The sequence below is a fragment of the Mustela lutreola genome, chromosome 9 (genome assembly GCF_030435805.1).
Source record: "Mustela lutreola isolate mMusLut2 chromosome 9, mMusLut2.pri, whole genome shotgun sequence".
NCBI classification, from domain to species: domain Eukaryota; kingdom Metazoa; phylum Chordata; class Mammalia; order Carnivora; family Mustelidae; genus Mustela; species Mustela lutreola.
In genome coordinates, this window is record NC_081298.1 from 44574731 (window position 1) to 44600058 (window position 25328).

At 41.8% G+C, this 25328-nt stretch overlaps 1 protein-coding gene across 4 annotated transcripts in view; it reads left to right on the forward strand.

The window, feature by feature from the left end:
- The window catches only part of CFAP61 (cilia and flagella associated protein 61), a 296197-nt gene that overhangs the window by 10177 nt on the left and 260692 nt on the right, over window positions 1-25328 (forward strand). For 3 of the 4 annotated variants that reach the window (XM_059134156.1, XM_059134153.1, XM_059134154.1), the window contains 4 exons: window positions 5267-5417; window positions 8940-9016; window positions 9886-9953; window positions 10190-10316. In XM_059134156.1, coding sequence (XP_058990139.1) covers window positions 5316-5417; window positions 8940-9016; window positions 9886-9953; window positions 10190-10316 — 374 coding nt within the window. In that variant the 5' untranslated portion in view covers window positions 5267-5315. Of the gene's footprint in view, window positions 1-4819; window positions 4896-5266; window positions 5418-8939; window positions 9017-9885; window positions 9954-10189; window positions 10317-25328 lie in introns of all 4 variants that reach the window. The other variant, XM_059134155.1, reaches the window with a different exon arrangement.

Below are 25328 nucleotides of genomic sequence, written 5' to 3' on the forward strand. Positions count from 1 at the left end.
ATAAATGCATTTTGAGGCCAACAAAAACTGAATTAGTTTATCAATGAATCCTGAATAAAGGGAATTCCTCAGAATATACTGTAGGCAGAAATAATATCTCAGCTGGAAAGCCAAGGATACAAGAAAGTAAATATGTGTGCAAATATGTTAATTCTAAGATAAAAAATCAAACTTGCATAAAGCATTAAGAAAAATGACTAGTATAGATACTAAATATAAATAGGAAGTTATAAGATATAAATAATAACAGGTAAAATTCAGAACAAAAATAGAAGATAAATTGGCAGGTGCATAATTAGAATGAAAGTACTCTTAAAGTATTATCCAAGAGGAGGGTAGGATTCAAAGGTACTTCCCTTCCTTCCCAGAAACCACATGTCCAAGCCTACGATGGGGTAAATTATTAATTTTTATTGAAAGACATTAAGGAAGACCTAAATAAATGAACAGGTATACACAGGAATATTTAATAATGTAAAGAAGTCAGTTCTCCTCCAGTTAAAATCCTACTAGGATTACTTGTTGAAGTTGATAATATGGGTGTGAATTTATATGGGAGAGAAAGGGGCCAGAGTAACTTGAAAGAAGAAAAATAAGGTGGAGAGATTTGCCCAACTAAAGAGTCATTATAGCTATAGTAACCTGGATGATGTGGTAATGGCCAAGGAATTAAAGATCCCAGAAAGAGACCCACACTTATATGAAAACTTGATGACCAGGCCAGTGGGGAAAGGATGTACCACTCAATAAATGGTGCTGGGACAATTTGTTATCCATATGGAAAAAAGAATAAATGTAAAGACCAACCTCCTGTCAAAGAAAGAAGAAAGAAAGAAAGAAAGAAAGAAAGAAAGAAAGGGAAGGAGGGAGGGAGGGAAAAAAGAAAGAAAAAAACCCAATTCTGGGTTAATTTATTATGTAAATGTGAAAAACAGCTAACATTGTTGATGGAATCTCCTAGATTCCAAATTCATTTATCCAGCTTCCTGATGGATGTCACCCCTCAAATACCTAGTAGGTACTTTATACCCAGAGTGATCACCACCTGCCTCTGGATTACTCTGTCTTTTCTTTCCCAATCTCGGTAACTCCAGCAGCTCCAAACTTTCACTTGCTTGGACCAAAAACCTTGGTGTCACCTTCACTCTTGCTCTTACCTCCCACACCAGCAGCGCTGTCAGCTCCACCTTCAGAACACATCCAGAACCTGGCCTCTTCTTTCCGCCTCACGTTTCCTGCTGAGATGAGGTATGAAGCACCAGCATTCCCACTTGGGTATTTCAACAGCCCCTCTCTAGTCTCTGCTTCCACCTTGGCATCAGCTCTTGCTGCCCAACACCCCCCTCCCACCCCCAATCCCAGCAAGCTATTCTCAACATAATAGCCGGAGCAACACTGTTCACACCAGCCAGATCCTGTTGTGCTCTGCTCAGAACCCTCCACTGGTCTGCCACATGCCTGCCATGATCTGGTGTGGGGCCCACCCTTTTCCCTCTGACCTCACTCCCTGGAGCTCCACTGAGTTCCTTTATTTCCCCTGGAGCACCCCAGGCATAGGTGTGCCTCATCCTACAGTTACAGAGGCGTTTCCATCACACCTCAAATGCTGCCTTCTCCTGGAAGCGCACCTACATGTACCTGCGCGGTTCATCCTCTTCCCCCAGTATTTCTTCATAGCACTTGTCCCTCTGGACATTCTGTGCATTTCAGTTTAGTTTTTTTTTTTTTTTTTGATTGTTCTGTCTCCAGTTACTAGAACGTCGGCTCTACGAGGGGAGGGATTTTTGCCTGTTCTCTGCTGTGTGCCCAGAACCTAGGAAAAAACTTAGCCCTTGGTCTGTATTCAACAAATGTTTATTGCATTAATGAATAAATCCTGCCTAAGCCCCAGCATCCTCATCTACGAAATGGACAGTTATACCTAATTTGCAGGATGAATGGGACAGTGAGAATAGTTTTTAAATACAGGGCGGAGCCTAGCTCCTAGGAGGTGCTCAGAACTGCTTCCCACCTTCCCTCTGGTTTTGCCTATAAGGGAGCAGGGACTAGGGTCAGAAAGCGGCAGGCTTTTCTATCATTTTCCTCTCTTCCTTTCTCAGCAACCAGGCAGCCATAGAATAGGAGAAAGGACTGCTTTATATATGGAATTCTCTTCCATATATATTGCTAAAAGAAATCAACAAGCCACAGAACATGGTACAAAGTGAGGCATGATTGCCTCTGAGATGGAAAAGCAAGTGGCAAGGGGCCACTGTATACCTTAATGAGTCTTGAATCTTTCCCATGTGGATAAATTTCTGGATGCAAATAAATTACAACCCCCCAGCTTGGTAGCAAATGTGTGCTTGTGACTTGCCCCTCCTGGAGTGAAGTGTGTCACCATTGGCCTGAGCAGGAGGGGACATGGTTGGGCTGTGCAGGTGATCACCAGTGACCCATGAGATCATTTGTCAAGGGCCCATCCTTTTAGGGGGTATTCAGAACATGGCATGGAGGATGGGGGCGGGTTACAACTGGTGACTTCCTACAGATTTTTTTCAAAAGCCTTCTGCAAATCTCAAATCCTGTACACGGTCACATACTAATTATCAGAAAGTTCTTAACAGCCTATTTCTGAAGATGAGCTTCACACCGTTGCTGGGCCTTGGCTGTCAGGGTACCTCAAATCCACACATCTCATGTGTTTATGTATTTTCTGAATCGGCAGATATGAAAAGCATAATTTTTGCCACATGGGAGTGGAGTAGCAAAAGGTTTTTTTTTTAAATGTTAAAATGGGATCCTAATAACTAAAAAGGCTGTGACCTACCTTAGAAGCCAGCATATCTTCAGAAGTAAAAGCAAATTTACATTTTCATCAGCATATATCCAGCCCATACAACCTTTCTGTTTTCCTGTTAGGTAATTCCCAACCCCTTGCCAGGCCAACCTTAAGACTCAGAGATCCATTTTACAAGCATGTCTACAACTGGAGGTTTCTTCCCCAGTTTTATTGCATTTCATTATATTACCTGCTGGCTCAGTCACAGATATAGGAATAAATACAACTGACCTCACCTAAAAACCCTGCTAAATTGTAGGGGAGAAAATGAGCAGATAGGGCATAGCAGATGAGTGGGGATAGGGCCAAAGGAATAGGCCACTTCAAGTGCATGTGTCACAGTACAGGGGGCTTGGAGGGGGGGGGGGAACGGGGGGGGAACGTGACAGACTCTGGGAACACCCGGATCTGTGCCATTCGTGCTGCTTAATAAAGCAGAAAATGGGGATACTGTTTCACCCAAGATTTCCATCAAGTGTAGTTAAATAAAATGAGTTTTGGCTGAACTTGGAAAATTCGCTAAACCAAGTGAACAAATGAGACATTACTTTAATGAAAAGAACTCTGATTTCGCTTGCTGGAAAATATCCTTGAGCTTTAACATATTTTGTGTGAAATATATACATGTGTATATATTCTTTTGATTTGGGTTATTCCATAGAAAAATTCTAAATCCAACTTTTAAAAATAAGACTCTCCTTCTACCTTTTTCCTCCTCTCCCTTCTTTTCTCCTACAATGGTTTTTTTTTTTTTTAATCTGTCCCATATAGGAGTAATGTTAAGAGGTAATAAGAAATGGAAATTATAGATACAAAAGGATAATGCTACAAAAGTTACTTTCTTGCACTCAGCCATTTGGAAATTGAAGTGCATTTTCCCATTGAAACAACGTTATTCATGGCTGGCTTCCCAGGCCAACCCACAAAAGCCTATTTAATCTATAATGTCTGTGTGGTATAGTACTGTGCTAATTATACTATGGAACCCAACCACCACCCTAGGTTCCCATGGATAAATGTGTTTCAAGTTCAAATTAGGATTCCAGTAACACATTTCCCTTGTTTCCCTAAGGGGATGGCAGTTGCCTTGTCCCAGCTCTTGCCCACTTCCTCCTCCTCCACCACCGTCATTGCTGGGTCCTGTGCCTTGGGCATTTTCTCATCTGAATTAGAGTGAGGACTATCACTGTGAAGCTGTAGGTCATGGCTCTGGGAACCTGGGGCAGAGGAGCCCAGAGGATCAAGAGCCTGGGGGAGCCAGTGCAGTAATGGGAAGAGGGGCAGAGCTTCAGTGAATCAGAGTGGAGAGGTTGGGGGCTGCATCCTTTTGCTAATGAGTCCCCTGTGAGGATAATATATTCTTGGGACCAGAGGGCAGTCTGCTGTCTTCTTTCCATGGTAGCCAGTGCTAGGGTGGGGCCTTTGTGGCGGGTGCACCCAGAGGAGTTCCCCCATGGCTGAGGAGTGGCTGAGGAGGAACAGTGGCTGTAGGTACTGAGATCAACATGCTTAGCACAGTGTTTCCCAAAGATGTCTGTACCTTTGGTTTTTTTGGAGGAGCATTTTAATCGTTTTTTCTCCAACTTAAGATATCAGTAGATTTCACTCAGCTGAAAAAGTGAAAATGACATCTCAATTTCTATACAAATGGTTCTCCATGCGGTAAACTATATCCTGTCTCTAAGTCAGAGCTCATGCCAGGCTGCATGGCAGGGGATCAGTTGGGGAGAACCATCAAGATGTCCCTTTGGGACAACCACCAGAATAAGAGTTGGAAGACCTGCTTCTCCACCCTTGCCTTTTTTTTTTTAACTTGCCGGGTTGCCTTGGCTTAAGCCAGACCCCTCAGGGTCTCCATTTCTGCAGCCGGATCGGGTGATAGATGTTCACATCCCGTTAGAATCCATCAGCCCAAGGACCTGGGCTCAGGGTTTGGAGAAATTGGTTAAGAGAGACCCGGAGGTGGGTCTAAACTCTTCACTTCATTGCTTTACATAGGTGACCAGCTCACTCTGGTTTTCTCAGGACTTGTAGCCCTGATGGTCCCATAACCTGGGAACCTTCTCAGTCTCAGGTAAGTGGGGACAGGTGGCCACTCTAACTTGACATGTTTAGGCCAGTGCAGTGGAACTGGCAACATGGGAAGTATCGGGAAAATGACAGTCAGACAATTTCCCCAGCCAATCTCCAAGGGAAGGGTATTGCACACTTCACATACAACACTTTTCTAACAAAATGTAATTTTCAATCAAAATTTAGTTGGTAGTCCCAGATGTCCTGAATGATGTTGTTATCTCATAGTTGCTGCCACACTATTCCCACCTCTTCCAAAGGTTATGCAGTGGCTGGAAGACTTGGGTAGCCAAAGGAGGGGGAAAAGATAACACCTCATCCTCTCCCTTTTGATAATCTTAGTCATGTGTGCAGTTTTAATCCTTTCTACAGGGAAAAGGCAAACCTTGCTGTTACCCTCTGCAATGACAAGGAGGAAATCATGGCCCAGGCTACCTTCGTGGACTATCCCAACTGGAATGTCTCCAATCAGGACAACTGGGTATCCGTGTTCCGGGAGCTTGACAGTGAAATCCCATGCACAGTAAGCAATTACACACAGTTCTTATTAGAACAGCCTTAATTTTGAAGGGAAGTCCTATGTTTGCACATATGTCTTTCCAGTTTTGAGACCGAGCAGTGCAAGACTCACAATAGAAAGTGACATCATGATAGTTAGAAACAAAGTTAGCTAGTGGGGAAGAAGAGCAAGTCTAAGAGCAAGAGGCCAGAGAGGATACAGAAGGGACGGTCATAGCCAGATCAGTCATCTGGTGGCAAGGCCTCACTCACCTCTGCTGGTGAAGACTAAGAGGGAGCAGGGAATTAGTGAGGATGTCAGATGTGTGCTTCTCAGGTCTTCACACTGTGCCCCCCAGGATCAATGTTCAAAGTCTTTTTTTTTTTTTAATTTTTTTAACTGAAGTATATTTGATACACATGTTATATTAGCTTCAGGTGTACAACAGTGATGGACAGCTGTATGTGTTATGCTATGCTCACCCCAAGTGTAGCCATTGACTGTATTCCCTATGCGGTATCTTTCATCCCCGTGACTTACTCATTCCATAACTGGAACTGCCCCTCCCACTCCCTTTCATCTATTTTGCCTCCCGCCCTCCCTCCCTTCTAGCAACCACCAGTTTGTTCTCTGTGTTTATGGGTCTGTTTCTGTTTTTTTTTTTTTTTAATCTATTTGTTCATTTGTGTTTTAGATTCTACATATGAATGAAATTATTTGGTATTTATCTTTCTTTGCCTGACTTACTTCACTTAGCTTAATTCCTTCTAGGTCCATCTATCTTGTCACAAATAGCAAGATCTCATTTTTTAATGGCTGAGTAATATTCCATTATATGTGTATATATGTGCATGCATGTGTGTATGTGTGTGTGTGTATGTATATATACCACATCTTCTTTACCCATCTGTCAGTGGACACTTAGGCTCAGTGTCTAAAGCCTTTGATATATTGGGAGGGCACCTGCCTTTACACTGTTGCTCCCATAACAGTGATAATAGAGCCTCAGATTCCTGTTGCACTCTGTAATTTTCAAGGTGCCCTGGTGGACTCTGGCTCATTTGATGTTTTCTAGCTGTGAGCACTTTACAACCTGTTGGCAACCTGACTTGGTAGGTGGTGCCGAGTCTGAGCTTTCTCTGACCTCAGCCTGCCAGAGCCAGGCCTGCATATGGGCCCAGTCCTGTGGAGAGCTAGAGGCTATGACCAGGGATAGCATGCTTGTCTGTCAGTTGAATCCAAGAGTGTGTCCCCAGAGCCCTAGGGAATGCTGATGGCGTGAATGAGTGAGTTCACCTCCCCATATACACTTGTATGTGCACACACACACACGGCCACATGTGCCCCAACACATCATCCGGCATTTATTCAGCTAAATAATGTCTTCCCTTTGTCCTTTGCTTCTCTCTCCCTCACCACTCTATACATCCAGTTGTCATATTTAGAAAAATTATCTTAAAGTTGGAAATAGGCTAAAAAGATGCTTTTGGTCCAATGCTTGTATCTTTGATCGATTATCTATTGACCGGGCTATGATACAGTTCTACAGGAACAGTGATTAACTTTGTAGATTTTTGTCCATGCGAGATATAAATTTCTGTTTCGTGGAAGAGATCCTCTCAGAAGTTATGGTTGGTAGCCTTGCAGGACATTAACTCTTTTGTTTCTTGCCCAGCAATCTTATTCTAGAATTCCCTCATTAAAATACCTAAGGTAACCAGCTCCTCAGGTACTGCAAATTGTTTCTGTCATCCCACTGATCAGATCCTTAATGGACGGGTTGACTAACTCTGTGACTAACTCTGTGTTTATTTGGATGTTTGTGTTAGGACCACGATTTTACCTTTTCAAACATCCTAATTCAACACCCTTATTCATAAATTCTTTCCCCTTTGGTTCCTTTGTTTATTCTCTTAAGGTTATTTCTCTTTGAACACATTTTAAACTCCTCAGCAGTGCAGAGCTCCGCCATCCCTTATGGTGGCCATCAGCCATGTGTAGCTATTGTGTACTTGAAGTGCACCAGTCTGAATTAAGGTGTGCTTTAAGTGTAATAAAATAGACACTGAACTTCAAATATTTAGTAGGAAAAGAGAGTGTAGAATGTCTCACAATTCCTAATTTGTCAAAATGATAATTTAAGTATGTTAGGTTAAATGAAATATATTGAAGATGAATTTTACATATCTATCTTTGTTCTTTTTTTATACATCGACTAGGAAATTACATATGCAGCTTCTGTGGCTCAAGTTATTTTGTTACTGGACAGCATTGATATAAAGCCTCAAGGCTTAATGTCTTACTTAGCCCAGGGGTATTTGCAACTGAAGTAATGCTTTTTATCGTAAAGCTAAAGAATAAATGTTGAATTATTATATTTTTGATGGAAGAGAGAATTTGGAAGATAAATCAGCCAAATAATAAACTGTGTACTCCTAGGACTAGTCCTGTTCAGAATCTGAAGCAGGTGTTAAGTCAGGTGGTTGTGGGGTGAGCCGGTAACACACGGGAGGGCTCACAGCACTGTTGTAGCTATTGCTATCGCAATGATAGGGTTTCTCTTGTTTGCCTGAACCAAGCTCATGATTCTTCTCTTGCCATTTTATGTCTGATAAACACCCCTTCTGAGTATTCCTAAGGTATGCATTATCCAACAGAAGGGGCACACAGCTGTGTGGGTGGTAACCCAAGGCTGCCTAAAAACATTGCTCAGAGGACGAGAAACACAGAAAGCACTCCTGTTGTCCTGATCTAGGTGCAAGCAGCACCCTCACCAGTAAACCCCCTCACATTTGCATTAGCTCTGAAATTGGAAGATTTGTCCATAAACACTGGGTACCGAGTTGAGCGGACCCATGGCTGGATGTACGGAATAACTGCTCACTATTGAGGCCACTTTAAATGTCTTCAGAAGTAGGGGACAAAGCTCTTTAAAAACTGGAAATATTTAACCTGAAGTCCAGTTCTAATCTTGCTACTTTGTTTCCAGCTCTCAGGTTTTCTGGATCCCAAGAGTAATATTTGATTCTGACTCTGGGAATGTTGAACAAAACAAGCCATTGGATTCATAACGTGGCATCTGCCTTCCATCCTTCAAATTCATAAGAGAATCTTTCTCTTGTGTCACTTGAATAGAGCAGCAGCTGCTGACTCAAGAGCCCCAGGGAATGGGTGATTGTCTTTCACTTGGCATAGACACCCCCCGAGGACAAGACTACTGAGTTAATAATCGATTTCACTCCCCTGCAGGCACTTCCCTGCCCCGAGCCCCATTCGTGAGGGCAGGACGAAGGGCTGGATGCATTGGACTCATTTACAATCCCCGTTTCCTTGAATAATTCTAAGCTACGAGGACAGAAGGCAGCAAATGGAGTCAGTGAGATAGCTTGAACACTGCCTGAGTGTCTCATCACCATACACATAAAATCTCACCCCCAAAACCAGGCAGTTCCAAGACTGTGGCTACCTCCAAATTGTCCCCCTGACCACCCCTGAGGCGGCCCAAATGCTGACTCAGCCTTTAATCCTGTTCTCTTTCTTGTGCAGCCTCTGAACACGTTGTTCCTGCACCTCTTTGTGGCCGTGGACGAGTACTCTGTTGGCTGTTGCAGAGAGATTACTCAGTGAGTGGCTGGGGTCTTGCAGAGGAGGACGTCAGGGGGGCTGGCCGACACACCGCAGACAAGACCTGTTAGTGCCAAAATGACAGGAAAGAGACCGTGTGCCTCGTTTTAAAATATTTTCAAAGGACATGAGATCCTTTGAGGTGTTTAATTTGCTTGTAACCCATGGCTGTATTGAAGCCTCTATGTTGAATAGCTGTGCTATTTCTGAAAGAAAACCATAGACATTTCTTTGAGTCAACACTCCCTTTGACACACATCTTTCAGGATCATCCCTGAGGCAAACAGGTAGTACAGTCATTAAAAAAAAAAAAAAAAAAGATTTGTGGGGAGGGGGAGTAAAGCATCACAGGTTTGGATGTTTCTAAAAATAGTTCTCCTCCATCTTATCTTTAGAAACGTTTATTAACCTGACAGACTGCGGAAGCATCCTGAATAATCTGGCGTGGTGAAACATGATCCGTCAGGCTACCTGGTGATGGTGCGGGGTCTCTGACAGCCTGCACCGACATTTGGGGGTGGTGGCCTCCGCTTTCAAGTCACTTTGTAATGTCACACCAGATCATCCAGATGCCAGGTCAAAGGTTAATGTCAGCAGAAATCTGGTGTGCCACATGAATGTGGCACTCTTTCTTCACTCTACCTCCATAGAACAGACAAAAAAGAGGCCAGTTGGAATTTCAGGATGCATAGAGAAGGAAGAGAAACTACCTTGAAGATGTTCTTGCCTTTGCAGGCAAGCAGCAGAGGGGCCCAGGTGGACTGATGAACAGCTGATGTTTTTAGTGAAGGCCTGTGTCTCACACAGTGCCAGCTAGTAGAATTGCTTTGGTCCTAACACCTGTGTCGCCCTCTCTTCCCCTTGCCAGGAGCGTGTTTAAGGCAGTGCCGGAGCTGCATTTCATATTCCTCATTGTGCCATCCTATATGAGCCTAGGTAAGGTCTACGCAACCACCTCCTGTCCGCAGTTGCCAAGGTGGGAAACTCATGCTGAAAGTGGCGCTCTGGGGGAACTGCAATAAGCTGGGTCACCAGGCCCTAAATGTATCATGTGCCTATTTGATCATAAAACAATTAAAATACCACTTAGTACAGAAGTTATATTTTGTTCTGAAGTCCAAAAGTTATCCCTTGGTAAAACGAGGCCACATTTCTTTCTCTGAATGATTTAGGCTCAACTCTCATAACCGTGTTTGAGCAAGTGGGGAACATTCCAAGTCTGACGTACGATGAGGACTTCGCTGTGCATATATGTCACAGGCAGAAGCATTACCCCCAGCTGCACATCCGCAGGGCCAGGTAAGCCTGGAGCAGCGCCTTTTCTGACCTCACGTGAACCTGGACACTTACTGTACAAAGAAATTGCCAATTCTTACATGAGTGTGTGTAGCTTGGATTAAATTATTTTATGATGCCTTTGGAGATGTTTACAGTTCCCCCTGCTAACTTAATTTACAGGACTAAATATCTGACAAGACTCATTTGGTACTGTGTGGCTGGCAAAGTTGCACATTTACTACCGAAGGGGTTTCTGAAAACATGCACTCCTCGATCCCACACTGGGTGAAATAACTTCCAAATATACTTAAAAATAAACCTGCCTGTTTAGTTTTCCCAGTAAAGCCCACCTGTTTTCTGAGATTGACCCCAAAGAGGAGTTTTGTAAATTGAAGGTCTTTACTGTCAGTGGCCCCAAAGACATGCCCCGAAGTTTAGCAGCCTTAAGGAGATGGCTCTGGCACATTCCATTTTCAAAGATGGCTGCAACACCATCTTCCATCCCACAAGCTCTCCTACAAGGTGATCTTGGGAGACTATTGTGCTGGAGAGGCTGCATGTTGGCCCTGGGGTCCACAGCCCCAGTGTGACTCCCACTGACAGTCTGCATAGATCTCCAGCCATGTGAATGAGCCATTGTGGACGTCCAGCCAAGGACAGCCCCTCCATATCTGGAGCCCAGCTGACATGTGACTGCAGCAATAGTAGAGACCCCAAGCAAGGACTGATCAGTTGAGTCCTCCCAGATTTCTGACTCACAAAATTGTGACCAAAATAAAAGGGCTTTTTTGAAATAAAAGTGCATATGAAATCATTTTACAAAGCTGATCACTTGGTTTTATCAGTGAAGAATAAATTATGTTTTACTGGGTCAACTGTTGCCACAAATGCTGGATTTCTTTAGAAAGTATTAAGTTTTTAAGAAGTGAGAGCTTACTCTTTGCCAGTCATGTGGTATTACAGCATAATTGTTAAGAATTTGCAATAGCAGCATGAGATACAGATTCTCTTCTTGATTCAACTACTGACCAAATGGGTTACCTTAAAAAAGGAGCTTGGCCTCTTCAGGCCTCAGTTTTCTCCCAGTATTGGGGCATTGTCTACTGCATGGGATAACTGCAATGACTGGATGAGCTGACGGATCATCTAAGTAGTTAGAACAAGTACTTAGCACACTTCCAGTCACGTGTTAGTGCTCAAGGAAATGAAATATTATTAATATTAAGTTAAATAGGGGTGCCTGGTTGGCTCAGTTGGTTAGTGTCTGCCTTTGGCTCAGGTCATGATCCCAGTGTCCTGGGATTGAGCCCTGCATCAGGCTCCCTGCTCAGCGTGAATCCTGCTTCTCAGTCGCCACCCCCCCACCTCTCTCTTTCTCTCTCAAATAAATAAATAAATTCTTTAAAAAATATTAAATAGGGAAGACAAACCCAGCTACAATGAACTTGAATGCTGGGTGGCTTAGGAAAGAAAAGGACAGAGAAGGAGGAAGATAGCTTCAGAGAGAACCTCTGTGGCCCACCCCCACCCCCAGATCTAAATACCCATCAATATGTAGATGTTTACATTTACAAACTGTGGTGCATCCATGCAGTGGTTGCTTCTCAGCAGTGAAACGCAATGAACTTCTTATAGACACAGTAGGGCTGATCAATCTCCGTTCATGCTGAGTAAAAGAAGGCAGACACGGAAACAAAGACCATAAACTATTGACTCCTCTCATGTGATGCACAAATGGGTAATCTGGAGGGAGAGAGAGCAGGTGAGTGGTTGTCTCTGGTGGAGGGAAGAGTGCACCTGGAAGGAACACACTGGTATTTTGGGGCAGTGGTTATGTTCTGTGTATTGATTGGAGGGTATGCAGTTGCCAGAACTCACCCAATTTAAAACCTGTGCATTTGACTTTATGTTACTATGCCTCAATTTAAAAAAATAATTTAAAATAAGGCCTCACAGAGAAGGGAGCTTCTGAATCCGGTCAGCAAGGATTAGCCAGAGGATAGTCAAAGGGACAGATTGAGCAAAGCTGTGGAGGCAGGGGAGCACCTGGAATGTCTGTTCGCAGGCAGTAGACAAGTGTGGCAGCTGTGGGAGGTGTGGACAGGAAGAGCAGGCCACGGGATGGCAAAGAAAGAATTATGATAAGAAGGCTTTATCGTGGAGCCAACAGGAAACACTGATGGAGAAAGGCATGATATGGCCTGGGTATAAAAGATAACTGACTGTCATGTGGTTCGTGGCTTATAAGGGAGGAGGAGCACAGAACAGTCTGGCCAAGAAATGATCCTAGTTGGAATTCAGGCAGTGACAAGTCAAAGAGATTCAGGTGGGGGGGCCAAGGGGTGCAGGGATGCAAGGAAATGTCTGAGGGGGAAAGTGTAGTTTGGTTGCCAGCTGGGTGGAGAAGTTGATGGATGAGAACAAGTTAACGGTGACTTGGGTTTTCAAGTATGTGTGTGGGAATGGTGGTGGGTTCCTTAGCCGAGAGTAGAAATAAGAACATTAGATGGTTAGGTGGGAGGTGGTAATAACAGGTCCTCTCATGAGTGAGGAGGTCATGAAAATAAAGGAGGTTGTCTAGTTGAGGAGGAGGTTTTAAGGTGAAAAAGCAGAGGCCTAGGGCAGAATTTTGAAAGGTGAAAAATGAGCTGTTCAGGATAATAAGGAAGAAAGCTAGAAGAGAGGGAGAGAAGTCTTAGAGAAGTCAGACTCTTAAGTCTGGCAAATAATGTGGGGAAATCAAATAATTTGTGTCTAAAGAAGAGGCCTTTGGATTTAGAAATTTAAAAAGATACAGATGCGTTGAATAAAACTTATGAACTTCTAGCCAAACTGACTAAGAAAAAAGACAAATTACCAATACCAGAAATGAAAGAGGTGATACCACTCTAGATCTCATAGACAAGGATAAGGACTCTGTAAATTCAATAATTTAGATGACATGGGTCAATTCCTTAAAAAACACAATCTGCCAAAACTCATTTAAGAAAAAAAAATTGATAACTTGGGAGAATTCTGTATCTATTAAAAGTTGAATGAACTTTGGGTGAGAGGGAGGGTGGCTGCCCCCCTCCACTGGCCTCTTCCCAGTCTCCAGCCCTAACCCTGCTCCATCCTGGTTTGCTTCTCTCCTTTTTCTCTTGTCCTCATGGCTCTGAACTCTGTCTTTCTAGGACCTGGGCCTCAGCTTTCTCTCAAGCTCATCCCATTGACTCCTCTGTGCCAACAATGGGCACATAGTCACCAGTGACCTACCTTCAGCCCCTTGGTTTGGGGTCTGGTCTTGTCCCTCCTTGAAGGGCAGAGTTGAGTTTTAGAAATCACATTGCAGTGAGCTGAATAATTGAGAGGTAAGGAAGGGAAAGCAGGGGGATATCCCCTGGTCTTTAGAGAAGTTTGGTGATGAAGGAAAATAAAGAGAAGAAGGCAGATGATGAACATTATGCAAACAATGTAAGGTGATTCCATTTTTACTATCCACGTAGAGAATTTACGTTGTATTCTGAGATCCAGACAGCATGTGTCTAAAGAAACATTACCGAGCAGTAAAATAAAGCGATATAAATTATCTGTCTAATTTAGGACAAGAGAGAAGAAAATTCCTTATAGAAAACCATTTTCCTTTCCTTTTTTCCTTTTTTTTTTTTTTTAAAATCCATAGCTAAATACACGCATCATAATTCTCTTTGTAAAACCCCTTTGGTCAGGATACAAATGCTAATGCAAGCCAAGTGCATTCTGAAGAAAAGGAATGCTGGGAGTGAAGAAAATTTTTACTAACATTTTTAATTGATTCTCTCACTTTTCAAATCCTCCTTCTTGATTTATGAAGTTTGTCTTGTTAGTATCAGCACAGGAAAATAGGTCCTCCTGCCCTTCATGAAATACAGTCTTTAAGGAAGTCTTATTGTAAAAGTATTCACAAGGAGGCAGTTTCTTTATTATGTTATGAGAAATTTACATAAATTTATTGCTTAGGATCTTGTAAGTAGTCTAATAATTGCTGAATTTTTGTCTTCATTTCATTTAAAAATCTCTCCTTTTATTCTGCCCTTTGCTAATTAGCTTGAGGGATGGGTTCATTTAATAAAATGAATTATATTTTCAAATTAGAACAATTTTTTAGACTAAAATTACTTGTTGCATTCTTCTACGTGAGCATATAGCTGTGCATACATGTGCCAGTATATGTATATTCACTCTTTGTCTCTCTTTTTGTCTGTATACAGTAATGATCATATGTTCTGTTAATTGTATTTTTCATTTAATATAACTGTTCATCATCCTTCCAGATCAGTTTTATTCTTTTGAATGGCTGCATGGTATTTCAACATGTGGCTCTACTATTCATTTAATTATTCCTAATTTATGGAAATTTGTCCTTATTTTTTTCTCCTAAAACAAGTAGTACTACAGCCTTGTACGTGTATCTTCGGGTACTCATGCTATTTTCTTTTCTGTAGTGTAGGTACCAGAAGTGGAATTTCTGGGTAAGAGTGCATTAAATACTAAGATTTAAGAACAGGTGCTACCAAATTATTCAACCAAAATATTCATAAATTTTATATTCTAACCAGTGGAGTCTAGTTTCCTTATACTTCACCAATGCTGGATGTTTTCAGTTACTGTTTCCAGTCTCTTAGGTCAAGCCAATAACTTGTTATTTTAATTTGCAGTTATCTAAATATCTATTGATTTGAGTGCCATTTTACAGTCTTTGTTTGAAATAAAATAGTTGAATTTAAAATAATTTCCAATTTAGAAATTATCGAGATGGCTGATTAAATGTATGTTTACAAAATAAATGGTCTTGGTTGGGAGGGTAGAGAGGAACAGCAGGTGTGGGAGGAACATTTCCAAAAGTATTTTCTTTTTTTTTTACTTGCTAGGTCACCAATTTATTATAAGAGGATGTAAGTCAGGAATAGTTGATGGGAGAGATACACAGGGTGAGGTGTGGGAAAGAGAGCAGAGCTTCTATGCCCTCTCCATGTGGGCCACTCTCGCCAAATTTCCATGCATTCACCAACCCAGAAGCTCCATATTTTCTCTAAATGTGTAGGCAGTATACCAAATTTGGATCTTGGCAGCTGGCATTTTCTTGAGGAATCTTAAAGCTTAATTACTTCCAGCATAGATATTTGGCAAGACGTTATGGTATTATTATCTATTACTGTAAAAGATAATCCTGTAGAATCAGATAATTTTATATATTCTATTATTGTAATAGAAAATAGTATATAAATCTATACTGAAACTGACATGTACAGAGGTAGCATATTTAAAAATGACCTGTTTCACTTTTTAGTAAGTTGACGTCTTTGCTAATCTACTCACTGATGCCCCACTTGGCTTTCGGGGTATATGTTGCTCAAGAAAATGTATAGACTGTGCCCAGCCCAGCGCTGGCTCCTAGTAAGCACATGGTAAACTGATGTTTTTGAGTTAGTTTCTCTCCTTCCTCCTTTCCATCCCAGGCCTTCCTTCCCTTCCTCCTTTGCCCTTGAAAACTTTAGAGTTATGGGCTACAAACTTCAAGGGGACAAGGCTGTCCTGGCCTGAAGTAAACCTTCCTGATTCTTGACCTTGAGGTCTTCTTCCTTCAGCCTCTGAGGGTGAAACGTCCTGCTTGCCCAGCCCACAGAAAATCTGCAAGTAGCAAGCCCCAAGAGGAATAAAGTCCTGATGGCAAAGAGATGACAGTACTTTAGTTCAAATATTATGCAAAATATAGAACAGTAACTATAATAGTTACTGTCTAAGTGGAGGGGCTGATTACAGCACAATTTTCCTTACTTTGTAAGGAGGAAGAGGCATTTATAAAAGGACAATTTAGCATATAGTAGTGAATTCATGAGGGAATGGTAATGCTATGACAATTTTCGGTTTTGCTTGTTGGAAGGTAAAGGAATATGGCACATTTTAAGAAGCCCTCTGTTCAAAATGTTCACATTCAAGTTTTGATACTAGCAGGTGTAGAATTTCAGGTAGCCAGAAAATGCACTTATATAGATCACGTCCCTTCCTTAAGGGTGGAGGAAAAAAGATTTTTCAGAAGGTCAGATGAGCGAGGCCATGTATTCTCTTAGGCTGCTGCTTTTCTATTATTTCCCCCACATTGATTTTTTGACATTTGTCTCATCAATAGTTACTTGCTCTGATAATTAACAGTGAAGAACACAGTTCTTAAAACACTAGACCAGAGAAAGGTTTGGGATGTAATTATCCTGCCCTGTTTACCTAGCAACATGTTCAGAACCAGGAAATTAACACTGTAATACCCAGTCCTGGTTCTTTGATGTACCCATGTGGAAAATTGTGCTGTAATCAGCCCCTCCACTTAGACAGTAACTATTATAGTTACTGTTCTATATTTTGCATAATATTTGAACTAAAGTGTAACTCCTTCTGGACATAACTTTATAATCTATAGTGGGCTTGATTAATACTCATCGGTGGGTTTGAGATGTTCTCAGACTGAGAGACTGTTGGAATAGTCTTTCTGGGGGAAAACCTACCCTTTTCAAATCTTTCATGGGGGTTGGGGGAGTCCTGGGAAGGACTCGCCAGGAAAGGGTTATGTGCTGTCAATCAGTGTTGTAAAATAACTAAAATGGACTGCTGTTTTTCTGCTGGCAATAAAGGTTAACCAGATTGTGTCAACATTATTGCTATGTAAAATAGATGAAAGACAATTGCGGGCTTTAAAATGTAAGATTGTTGGTTTTTAAACATGAACTTTTCACCTTTTAAAGCAGTTGCTTTTTTGGATTTGCTTAAGTTGGACTTCTGAGCAATTTCATAGAAATAAACGTTCTGAGGCGTAAGTTATTAGAATCCTAAAGCATTAAAAATGGCGGGGGAGCGCAATTAGGAGCTTCACCGTTGCTTGTCTTGAGTCCCGGTAAGTGACCCAGCCAATAAAATCTGGTTAACAATCCAGCTGGAGTGACAGCGTGCCAAGACGGACTTTTGGATCAGATCCTGGTGGTATAAACGGCAGGGGCCTCTTACTGGCTTTGCACGTGCTTTGAAGTCATTTAGGGCTTGAAATCCTCCGTCATTTTAAAAAATCACGACATTTTCCAAGGAGGAGAAACTAAACGGTTCCAAAATCCATCTCCAAATTCTAAAATGGAATATGTGGTTGAGGAAAGATGGATTTGATTTTCTTAAAGAAGACCACTAGAGGTCACAAGAGATCTTGGAAAAAAACAGGTGCTTTGTTTTCCTTGTCTGAAAGAAAAAGACTGACCTTTTAGGATCTCCTATCTCAAGTTGAAACAGTGTTCATGGCAAAAGGTTGGTTTAACCCAAACACACTGCTTTCTTTAGGACTACCACTAAATTAGATTCTCTGTGAATTTTTTTCCCCCCTTTATTCACTGATTTCTTATAGCACAGGCACACACACACTCTCGGACTTGAAGAAATACAGTATTTATGGCATTTCAAGTAACATCAGAATCACGTTTTCAACAGTACATGTTTAAGACTAGCTAATGAAATGCAAATCCTCTCTGGATGTGGAAAATACCGTCAGACAGGAGAGGAGAGGCCGTGCCAATATTCTGACTGCAAAGGTGGCTGGGCGCGCCCCTGCTGCTGCTGTCGTTCCAGTCCTTAAGTGTGAACTTTCCATCTGTGAATTTGCAATGCTTTCTTTACTGGCAAGGAAACAATATGTATCCCCTGCCCTGTGGAGGGAAGCTAGCATGTAGCTTTCCTCTAGGATTGTAATTATACAGAAGAGTGGTCAGTATGCTGACACTTTGAAACAATCTGAGGGTCTCCCTGTCACCAAGAGACCATGCCAGTCAGCTGGGAAAGTTCTGCAGGTTCCAGGCATCCTGGTGTTCCTTGAAAGCCCAGCTAACTGACATAGTGGAAATGATGAGAGCCTGTCCTCCCAGGAAGCAAGGGAGAGCCATTCCATTCCTGTCATCCTCCACCTTCCCTTCCGCTGGGTTTAGAGGACACCCACACCCCAAGGATGTGTCCTGGAGAGGCTGTTGATTTCCTCATGCTTTGGATTCTACTTCCATTTGCATCTGGCGCATTTGTCAGAGTCTGATAGACATTTAGGTACCTCAGCAATCAATCAGTCTTTATGGGATGGACCTTTTGTTTCCTCCAAACAAGGTAAAATGGAATATTCTATAACTGATTACATTAATAAGCACATTGTTGACTCTTCCAAGCCACTTCCCAAGTGGAAGATATAGAATAATGTTGCTTTTCACCCAAAAAATGGTATCATTCCCATTGTATGTTATGTTGATGAATTATAACCTGACATAGGCATTAGCCCTGAAATACCGTGGGTCAAAAAGGTGCCGGACACGTGGCTGTGCTGTGCCAAACGAATTCACAGTCGCCACTCTCCTGTCCCAGAGGCAGGCAGTGCTCATCACCTCAAAGTGCTCGAATTGAAGCATTTTCCTGGATGAATTGTTTTTTGTAGCTGGGGTGTTTTGTTTCTGTGGGGCTGGACTTTGTCGTATGCCATTTGAGACTCTGCAAGGCTGATGTCATACTTTATCATTAACACTGGGGCTGATGCAAGATCATAAATTATCAATTACCCCAAGGAATGTATTTGGCAGAACAAGTTCCACTCTATCCATTTTAGGGAAGAGCTGAAGGGAGAGAGACTGTAGAATGCCACAGTTTGGATATTTTCTTCCTATTTTTCCCAGAAGAATGAGTACAGAGGCATGAATATGGATAACTGTTACAAGGCTGCAGAGGGCCCATGATTAGGTATACGGATGGCCTTGGGTCTCTTTGAGCCTTTATTTCGGACTTTTATATCCATTAAGTATTATTTTTACATCCATCGTATGTAGACCAAAGCCCATGGTACACAGTTGATTTTAGAGTTTTCTATATGATAGATGTTTAAATTCACTTAAAAGGATTAGGATATTGAATTATTTTCCCATTATTTACAACAATTATCTCTATTAATATCAATGTGGAGTTTTGTTTTTGGCAAAGTGTTTGAAAATGGATTTATTGGCTATTCTCTTTTAGAATCTTTTTTTTTTTTCCCCCAAACAAGTATCATTCAGTGCTCTTTATAGAGAAAAGCCCTCCTCTGTTAAGGGGAAAAGCCCTCAGCACCCTTTTGGCAGTGTAAGTGGGGAAGTGGGTTCTGAAATGCAGTGGGTGTTCTAGGTTCTTTGAGCAGAGGTCCTGAGTGCTGGGGTGGGGTGGATTGGGGAGAGCCAGTTGGTGGGGTTTCTGGGTGGTGTGGTTTGTGGCAGGGGAATGTGAAGTCTCCCCAGAGCACGTGCTGCTGAGGGCTTACTGCCTGCAGGGAGTCCCTTGTACCTTGTACCTTGGACCCTCCCTGCTGTCCTTGTCCCTACCTGTTTAGTAGAGGAGAAACAAAGGCTTAGCGCTGAAGTGCTGGGCAGGTTTCCTATCAGTATAGGGCTGTGGTCTCCCCTCAGGCCACACGTCGCTCACCTAGAAAACCGGACTTCACAATGGTACCCCACAGCACCGTCAGTGCCTGTCAGGTCCCCATATATCCTGGTGATGCGGAGGGCCCTGCCCATGTTGGCTGCTACAGTTGCTTCCGTGAGGCCTACAGGGGATGCGGATGTCAAAGGTCAACAAAGCCAGACTGGTTAAAGTGGTAAGGACAGATTTTAATCAGTAATAACTATTACAATAGGGAAACGTGTGCAGTGTCAACTGAACTCAACTTTGGTTTGTACACAAGTGATGGCCTTTTAAAGAGAAAATGAGGATATTGGGAGGGGGCTAGGAGAGTCTCAGTAGTCAGGGAATGAAAAATTATAAGACATAGGAAGTGTGCTCATTCCTCGTAAAAGCCATCTGAGTTTGCTAGCTGGAGCTCATTGAAGTTAGGCTCCTGCCCTCCCACAGAGACTGGGAGACAAGGGGCCCACCCTCAGGTGTGGGGTAGAACAAGTAGGAAGTTGTTCTGGCAGCCTTGCTTTCTCAGGAAAGCACTTCAAGTGGGGCTGGGGTTATTGTGGCATTGAGCTCAGAAAAGCGATGTGGGTGTTTGTTCAAGTTTTTATAGACCAAGGTTGAAGTCTAGTCAAGAAGTGGATTCAGAGTGTCTTGGTTAACCTTTGTTATGGAGGAGAACAGGACTCTCCATCTCTGTCCCCAAAGAGCATATTTTTTGTTTGGGAACATGCCTTTCTTTGACATTAACACAAAAATGAACAATAGATATCCAGTTTTGACCCTGTCATTAGGTTCCTGGGAAAGGAGTCTGGGAAGATGAACCACAGGAGGGTGTGTGTGTGTGTGTGTTGGTGGGGGGTGGAGGGGCACTAAGCCTTGAAGGATGCTGGGATTTTGAATAACTGAGGGACTCACGGTGCTGGATTAGGGACAGAGGCAGAAGGAGGAAAAATGTTGAGGTTCCCTTCTAGGGACTATGAGTAGATCAACTTGTGTTATTGTTGGTTCATAATGAAAGAGGCTTTAAAAATGAGACTAAGCGTTCTGGCTCATCTCAGAAACAGCAGGGGGTATCCAAAGTTTTTTTTTTTTTTAATTTTTTTATTTTTTATAAACATATATTTTTATCCCCAGGGGTACAGGTCTGTGAATCACCAGGTTTACACACTTCACAGCACTCACCAAATCACATGCCCTCCCCAATGTCCATAATCCCAACCCCTTCTCCCAAACCCCCTCCCCCCGGCAACCCTCAGTTTGTTTTGTGAGATTAAGAGTCACTTATGGTTTGTCTCCCTCCCAATCCCAGCTTGTTTCATTTATTCTTCTTCTACCCACTTAAGCCTCCATGTTGCATCACCACTTCCTCATATCAGGGAGATCATATGATAGTTGTCTTTCTCTGCTTGACTTATTTCGCTAAGCATGATACCCTCTAGTTCCATCCATGTTGTTGCAAATGGCAAGATTTCATTTCTTTTGATGGCTGCATAGTATTCCATTGTGTATATATACCACATCTTCTTGATCCATTCATCTGTTGATGGACATCTAGGTTCTTTCCATAGTTTGGCTATTGTGGACATTGCTGCTATAAACATTCGGGTGCATGTGCCCCTTTGGATCACTACATTTGTATCTTTAGGGTAAATACCCAATAGTGCAATTGCTGGGTCATAGGGCAGTTCTATTTTCAACATTTTGAGGAACCTCCATGCTGTTTTCCAGAGTGGCTGCACCAGCTTGCATTCCCACCAACAGTGTAGGAGGGTTCCCCTTTCTCCGCATCCTCGCCAGCATCTGTCATTTCCTGACTTGTTGATTTTAGCCATTCTGACTGGTGTGAGGTGATATCTCATTGTGGTTTTGATTTGTATTTCCCTGATGCCGAGTGATATGGAGCACTTTTTCATGTGTCTGTTCGCCATCTGGATGTCTTCTTTGCAGAAATGTCTGTTCATGTCCTCTGCCCATTTCTTGATTGGATTATTTGTTCTTTGGGTGTTGAGTTTGCTAAGTTCTTTATAGATTCTGGACACTAGTCCTTTATCTGATATGTCGTTTGTCGTCTGATATATCTTCTCCCATTCTGTCAGTTGTCTTTTGATTTTGTTAACTGTTTCCTTTGCTGTGCAAAAGCTTTTGATCTTGATGAAATCCCAGTAGTTCATTTTTTCCCTTGCTTCCCTTGCCTTTTGCGTTGTTCCTAGGAAGATGTTGCTGCGGCAGAGGTCAAAGAGGTTGCTGCCCGTGTTCTCCTCAAGGATTTTGATGGATTCCTTTCGTACATTGAGGTCCTTCATCCATTTTGAGTCTATTTTTGTGTGTGGTGTAAGGAAATGGTCCAATTTCATTTTTCTGCATGTGGCTGTCCAATTTTCCCAGCACCATTTATTGAAGAGGCTGTCTTTTTTCCATTGGACATTCTTTCCTGCTTTGTCGAAGATTAGTTGACCATAGATTTGAGGGTCTATTTCTGGGCTCTCTATTCTGTTCCATTGATCTATGGGTCTGTTTTTGTGCCAGTACCATGCTGTCTTGATGATGACAGCTTTGTAATAGAGCTTGAAGTCCGGAATTGTGATGCCACCAACGTTGGCTTTCTTTTTCAATATCCCTTTGGCTATTCGAGGTCTTTTCTGGTTCCATATAAATTTTAGCATTATTTGTTCCATTTCTTTGAAAAAGATGGATGGTACTTTGATAGGAATTGCATTAAATGTGTAGATTGCTTTAGGTAGCATAGACATTTTCACAATATTTATTCTTCCAATCCAGGAGCATGGAACATTTTTCCATTTCTTTGTGTCTTCCTCAATTTCTTTCATGAGTACTTTATAGTTTTCTGAGTATAGATTCTGTGTCTCTTTGGTTAGGTTTATTCCTAGGTATCTTATGGTTTTGGATGCAATTGTAAATGGGATTGACTCCTTAATATCTCTTTCTTCTGTCTTGCTGTTGGTGTAGAGAAATGCAACTGATTTCTGTGCATTGATTTTATATCCTGACACTTTACTGAATTCCTGTATAAGTTCTAGCAGTTTTGGAGTGGAGTCTTTTGGGTTTTCCACATATAGTATCATATCATCTGCGAAGAGTGATAATTTGACTTCTTCTTTGCCGATTTGGATGCCTTTAATTTCCTTTTGTTGTCTGATTGCTGAAGCTAGGACCTCTAGTACGATGTTGAATAGCAGTGGTGATAATGGACATCCCTGCCGTGTTCCTGACCTTAGCGGAAAAGCTTTCAGTTTTTCTCCATTGAGAATGATATTTGCGGTGGGTTTTTCATAGATGGCTTTGATGATATTGAGGTATGTGCCCTCTATCCCTACACTTTGAAGAGTTTTGATCAGGAAGGGATGTTGTACTTTGTCAAATGCTTTTTCAGCATCTATTGAGAGTATCATATGGTTCTTGTTCTTTCTTTTATTGATGTGTTGTATCACATTGACTGATTTGCGGATGTTGAACCAACCTTGCAGCCCTGGAATAAATCCCACTTGGTCGTGGTGAATAATCTTTTTAATGTACTGTTGAATCCTATTGGCTAGTATTTTGTTGAGTATTTTCGCATCTGTGTTCATCAAGGATATCGGTCTATAGCTCTCTTTTTTGGTGGGATCCTTGTCTGGTTTTGGGATCAAGGTGATGCTGGCCTCATAAAATGAGTTTGGAAGTTTTCCTTCCATTTCTATTTTTTGGAACAGTTTCAGGAGAATAGGAATTAGTTCTTCTTTAAATGTTTGGTAGAATTCCCCCGGGAAGCCGTCTGGCCCTGGGCTTTTGTTTGTTTGGAGATTTTTAATGACTGTTTCAATCTCCTTACTGGTTATGGGTCTGTTCAGGCTTTCTATTTCTTCATGGTTCAGTTGTGGTAGTTTATATGTTTCTAGGAATGCATCCATTTCTTCCAGATTGTCAAATTTATTGCCATAGAGTTGCTCATACTATGTTCTTATAATAGTTTGTATTTCTTTGGTGTTAGTTGTGATCTCTCCTCTTTCATTCATGATTTTATTTATTTGGGTCCTTTCTCTTTTCTTTTTGATAAGTCGGGCCAGGGGTTTATCAATTTTATTAATTCTTTCAAAGAACCAGCTCCTAGTTTCGTTGATTTGTTCTATTGTTTTTTTGGTTTCTATTTCATTGATTTCTGCTCTGATCTTTATGATTTCTCTTCTCCTGCTGGGCTTAGGGTTTCTTTCTTGTTCTTTCTCCAGCTCCTTTAGGTGTAGGGTTAGGTTGTGTACCTGAGACCTTTCTTGTTTCTTGAGAAAGGCTTGTACCGCTATATATTTTCCTCTCAGGACTGCCTTTGTTGTGTCCCACAGATTTTGAACCGTTGTATTTTCATTATCATTTGTTTCCATGATTTTTTTCAATTCTTCTTTAATTTCCCGGTTGACCCATTCATTCTTTAGAAGGATACTGTTTAGTCTCCATGTATTTTGGTTCTTTCCAAACTTCCTTTTGTGGTTGAGTTCTAGCTTTAGAGCATTGTGGTCTGAAAATATGCAGGGAATGATCCCAATCTTTTGATACCGGTTGAGTCCTGATTTAGGACCGAGGATGTGATCTATTCTGGAGAATGTTCCATGTGCACTAGAGAAGAATGTGTATTCTGTTGCTTTGGGATGAAATGCTCTGAATATATCTGTGATGTCCATCTGGTCCAGTGTGTCATTTAAGGCCTTTATTTCCTTGCTGATCTTTTGCTTGGATGACCTGTCTATTTCAGTGAGGGGAGTGTTAAAGTCCCCTACTATTATTGTATTATTGTTGATGTGTTTCTTTGATTTTGTTATTAATTGGTTTATATAGTTGGCTGCTCCCACATTGGGGGCATAGATATTTAAAATTGTTAAATCTTCTTGTTGGACAGACCCTTTGAGTATGATATAGTGTCCTTCCTCATCTCTTATTATAGTCTTTGGCTTAAAACCTAATTGATCTGATATAAGGATTGCCACTCCTGCTTTCTTCTGATGTCCATTAGCATGGTAAATTCTTTTCCACCCCCTCACTTTAAATCTGGAGGTGTCTTCGGGCTTAAAATGTGTTTCTTGGAGGCAACATATAGATGGGTTTTGTTTTTTTATCCATTCTGATACCCTGTGTCTTTTGACAGGGGCATTTAGCCCATTCACATTCAGGGTAAGTATTGAGAGATATGAATTTAGTGCCATTGTATTGCCTGTAAGGTGACTGTTCCTGTATATGGTCTCTGTTCCTTTCTGATCTACCACTTGTCGGCTCTCTCTTTGCTTAGAGGACCCCTTTCAATATTTCCTGTAGAGCTGGTTTGGTATTTGCAAATTCTTTCAGTTGTTGTTTGTCCTGGAAGCTTTTAATCTCTCCTTCTATTTTCAATGATAGCCTAGCTGGATATAGTATTCTTGGCTGCATGTTTTTCTCGTTTAGTGCTCTGAAAATATCATGCCAGCTCTTTCTGGCCTGCCAGGTCTCTGTGGATAAGTCAGCTGCCAATCTAATATTTTTACCATTGTATGTTACAGACTTCTTTTCCCGGGCTGCTTTCAGGATTTTCTCTTTGTCATTGAGACTTGTAAATTTTACTAT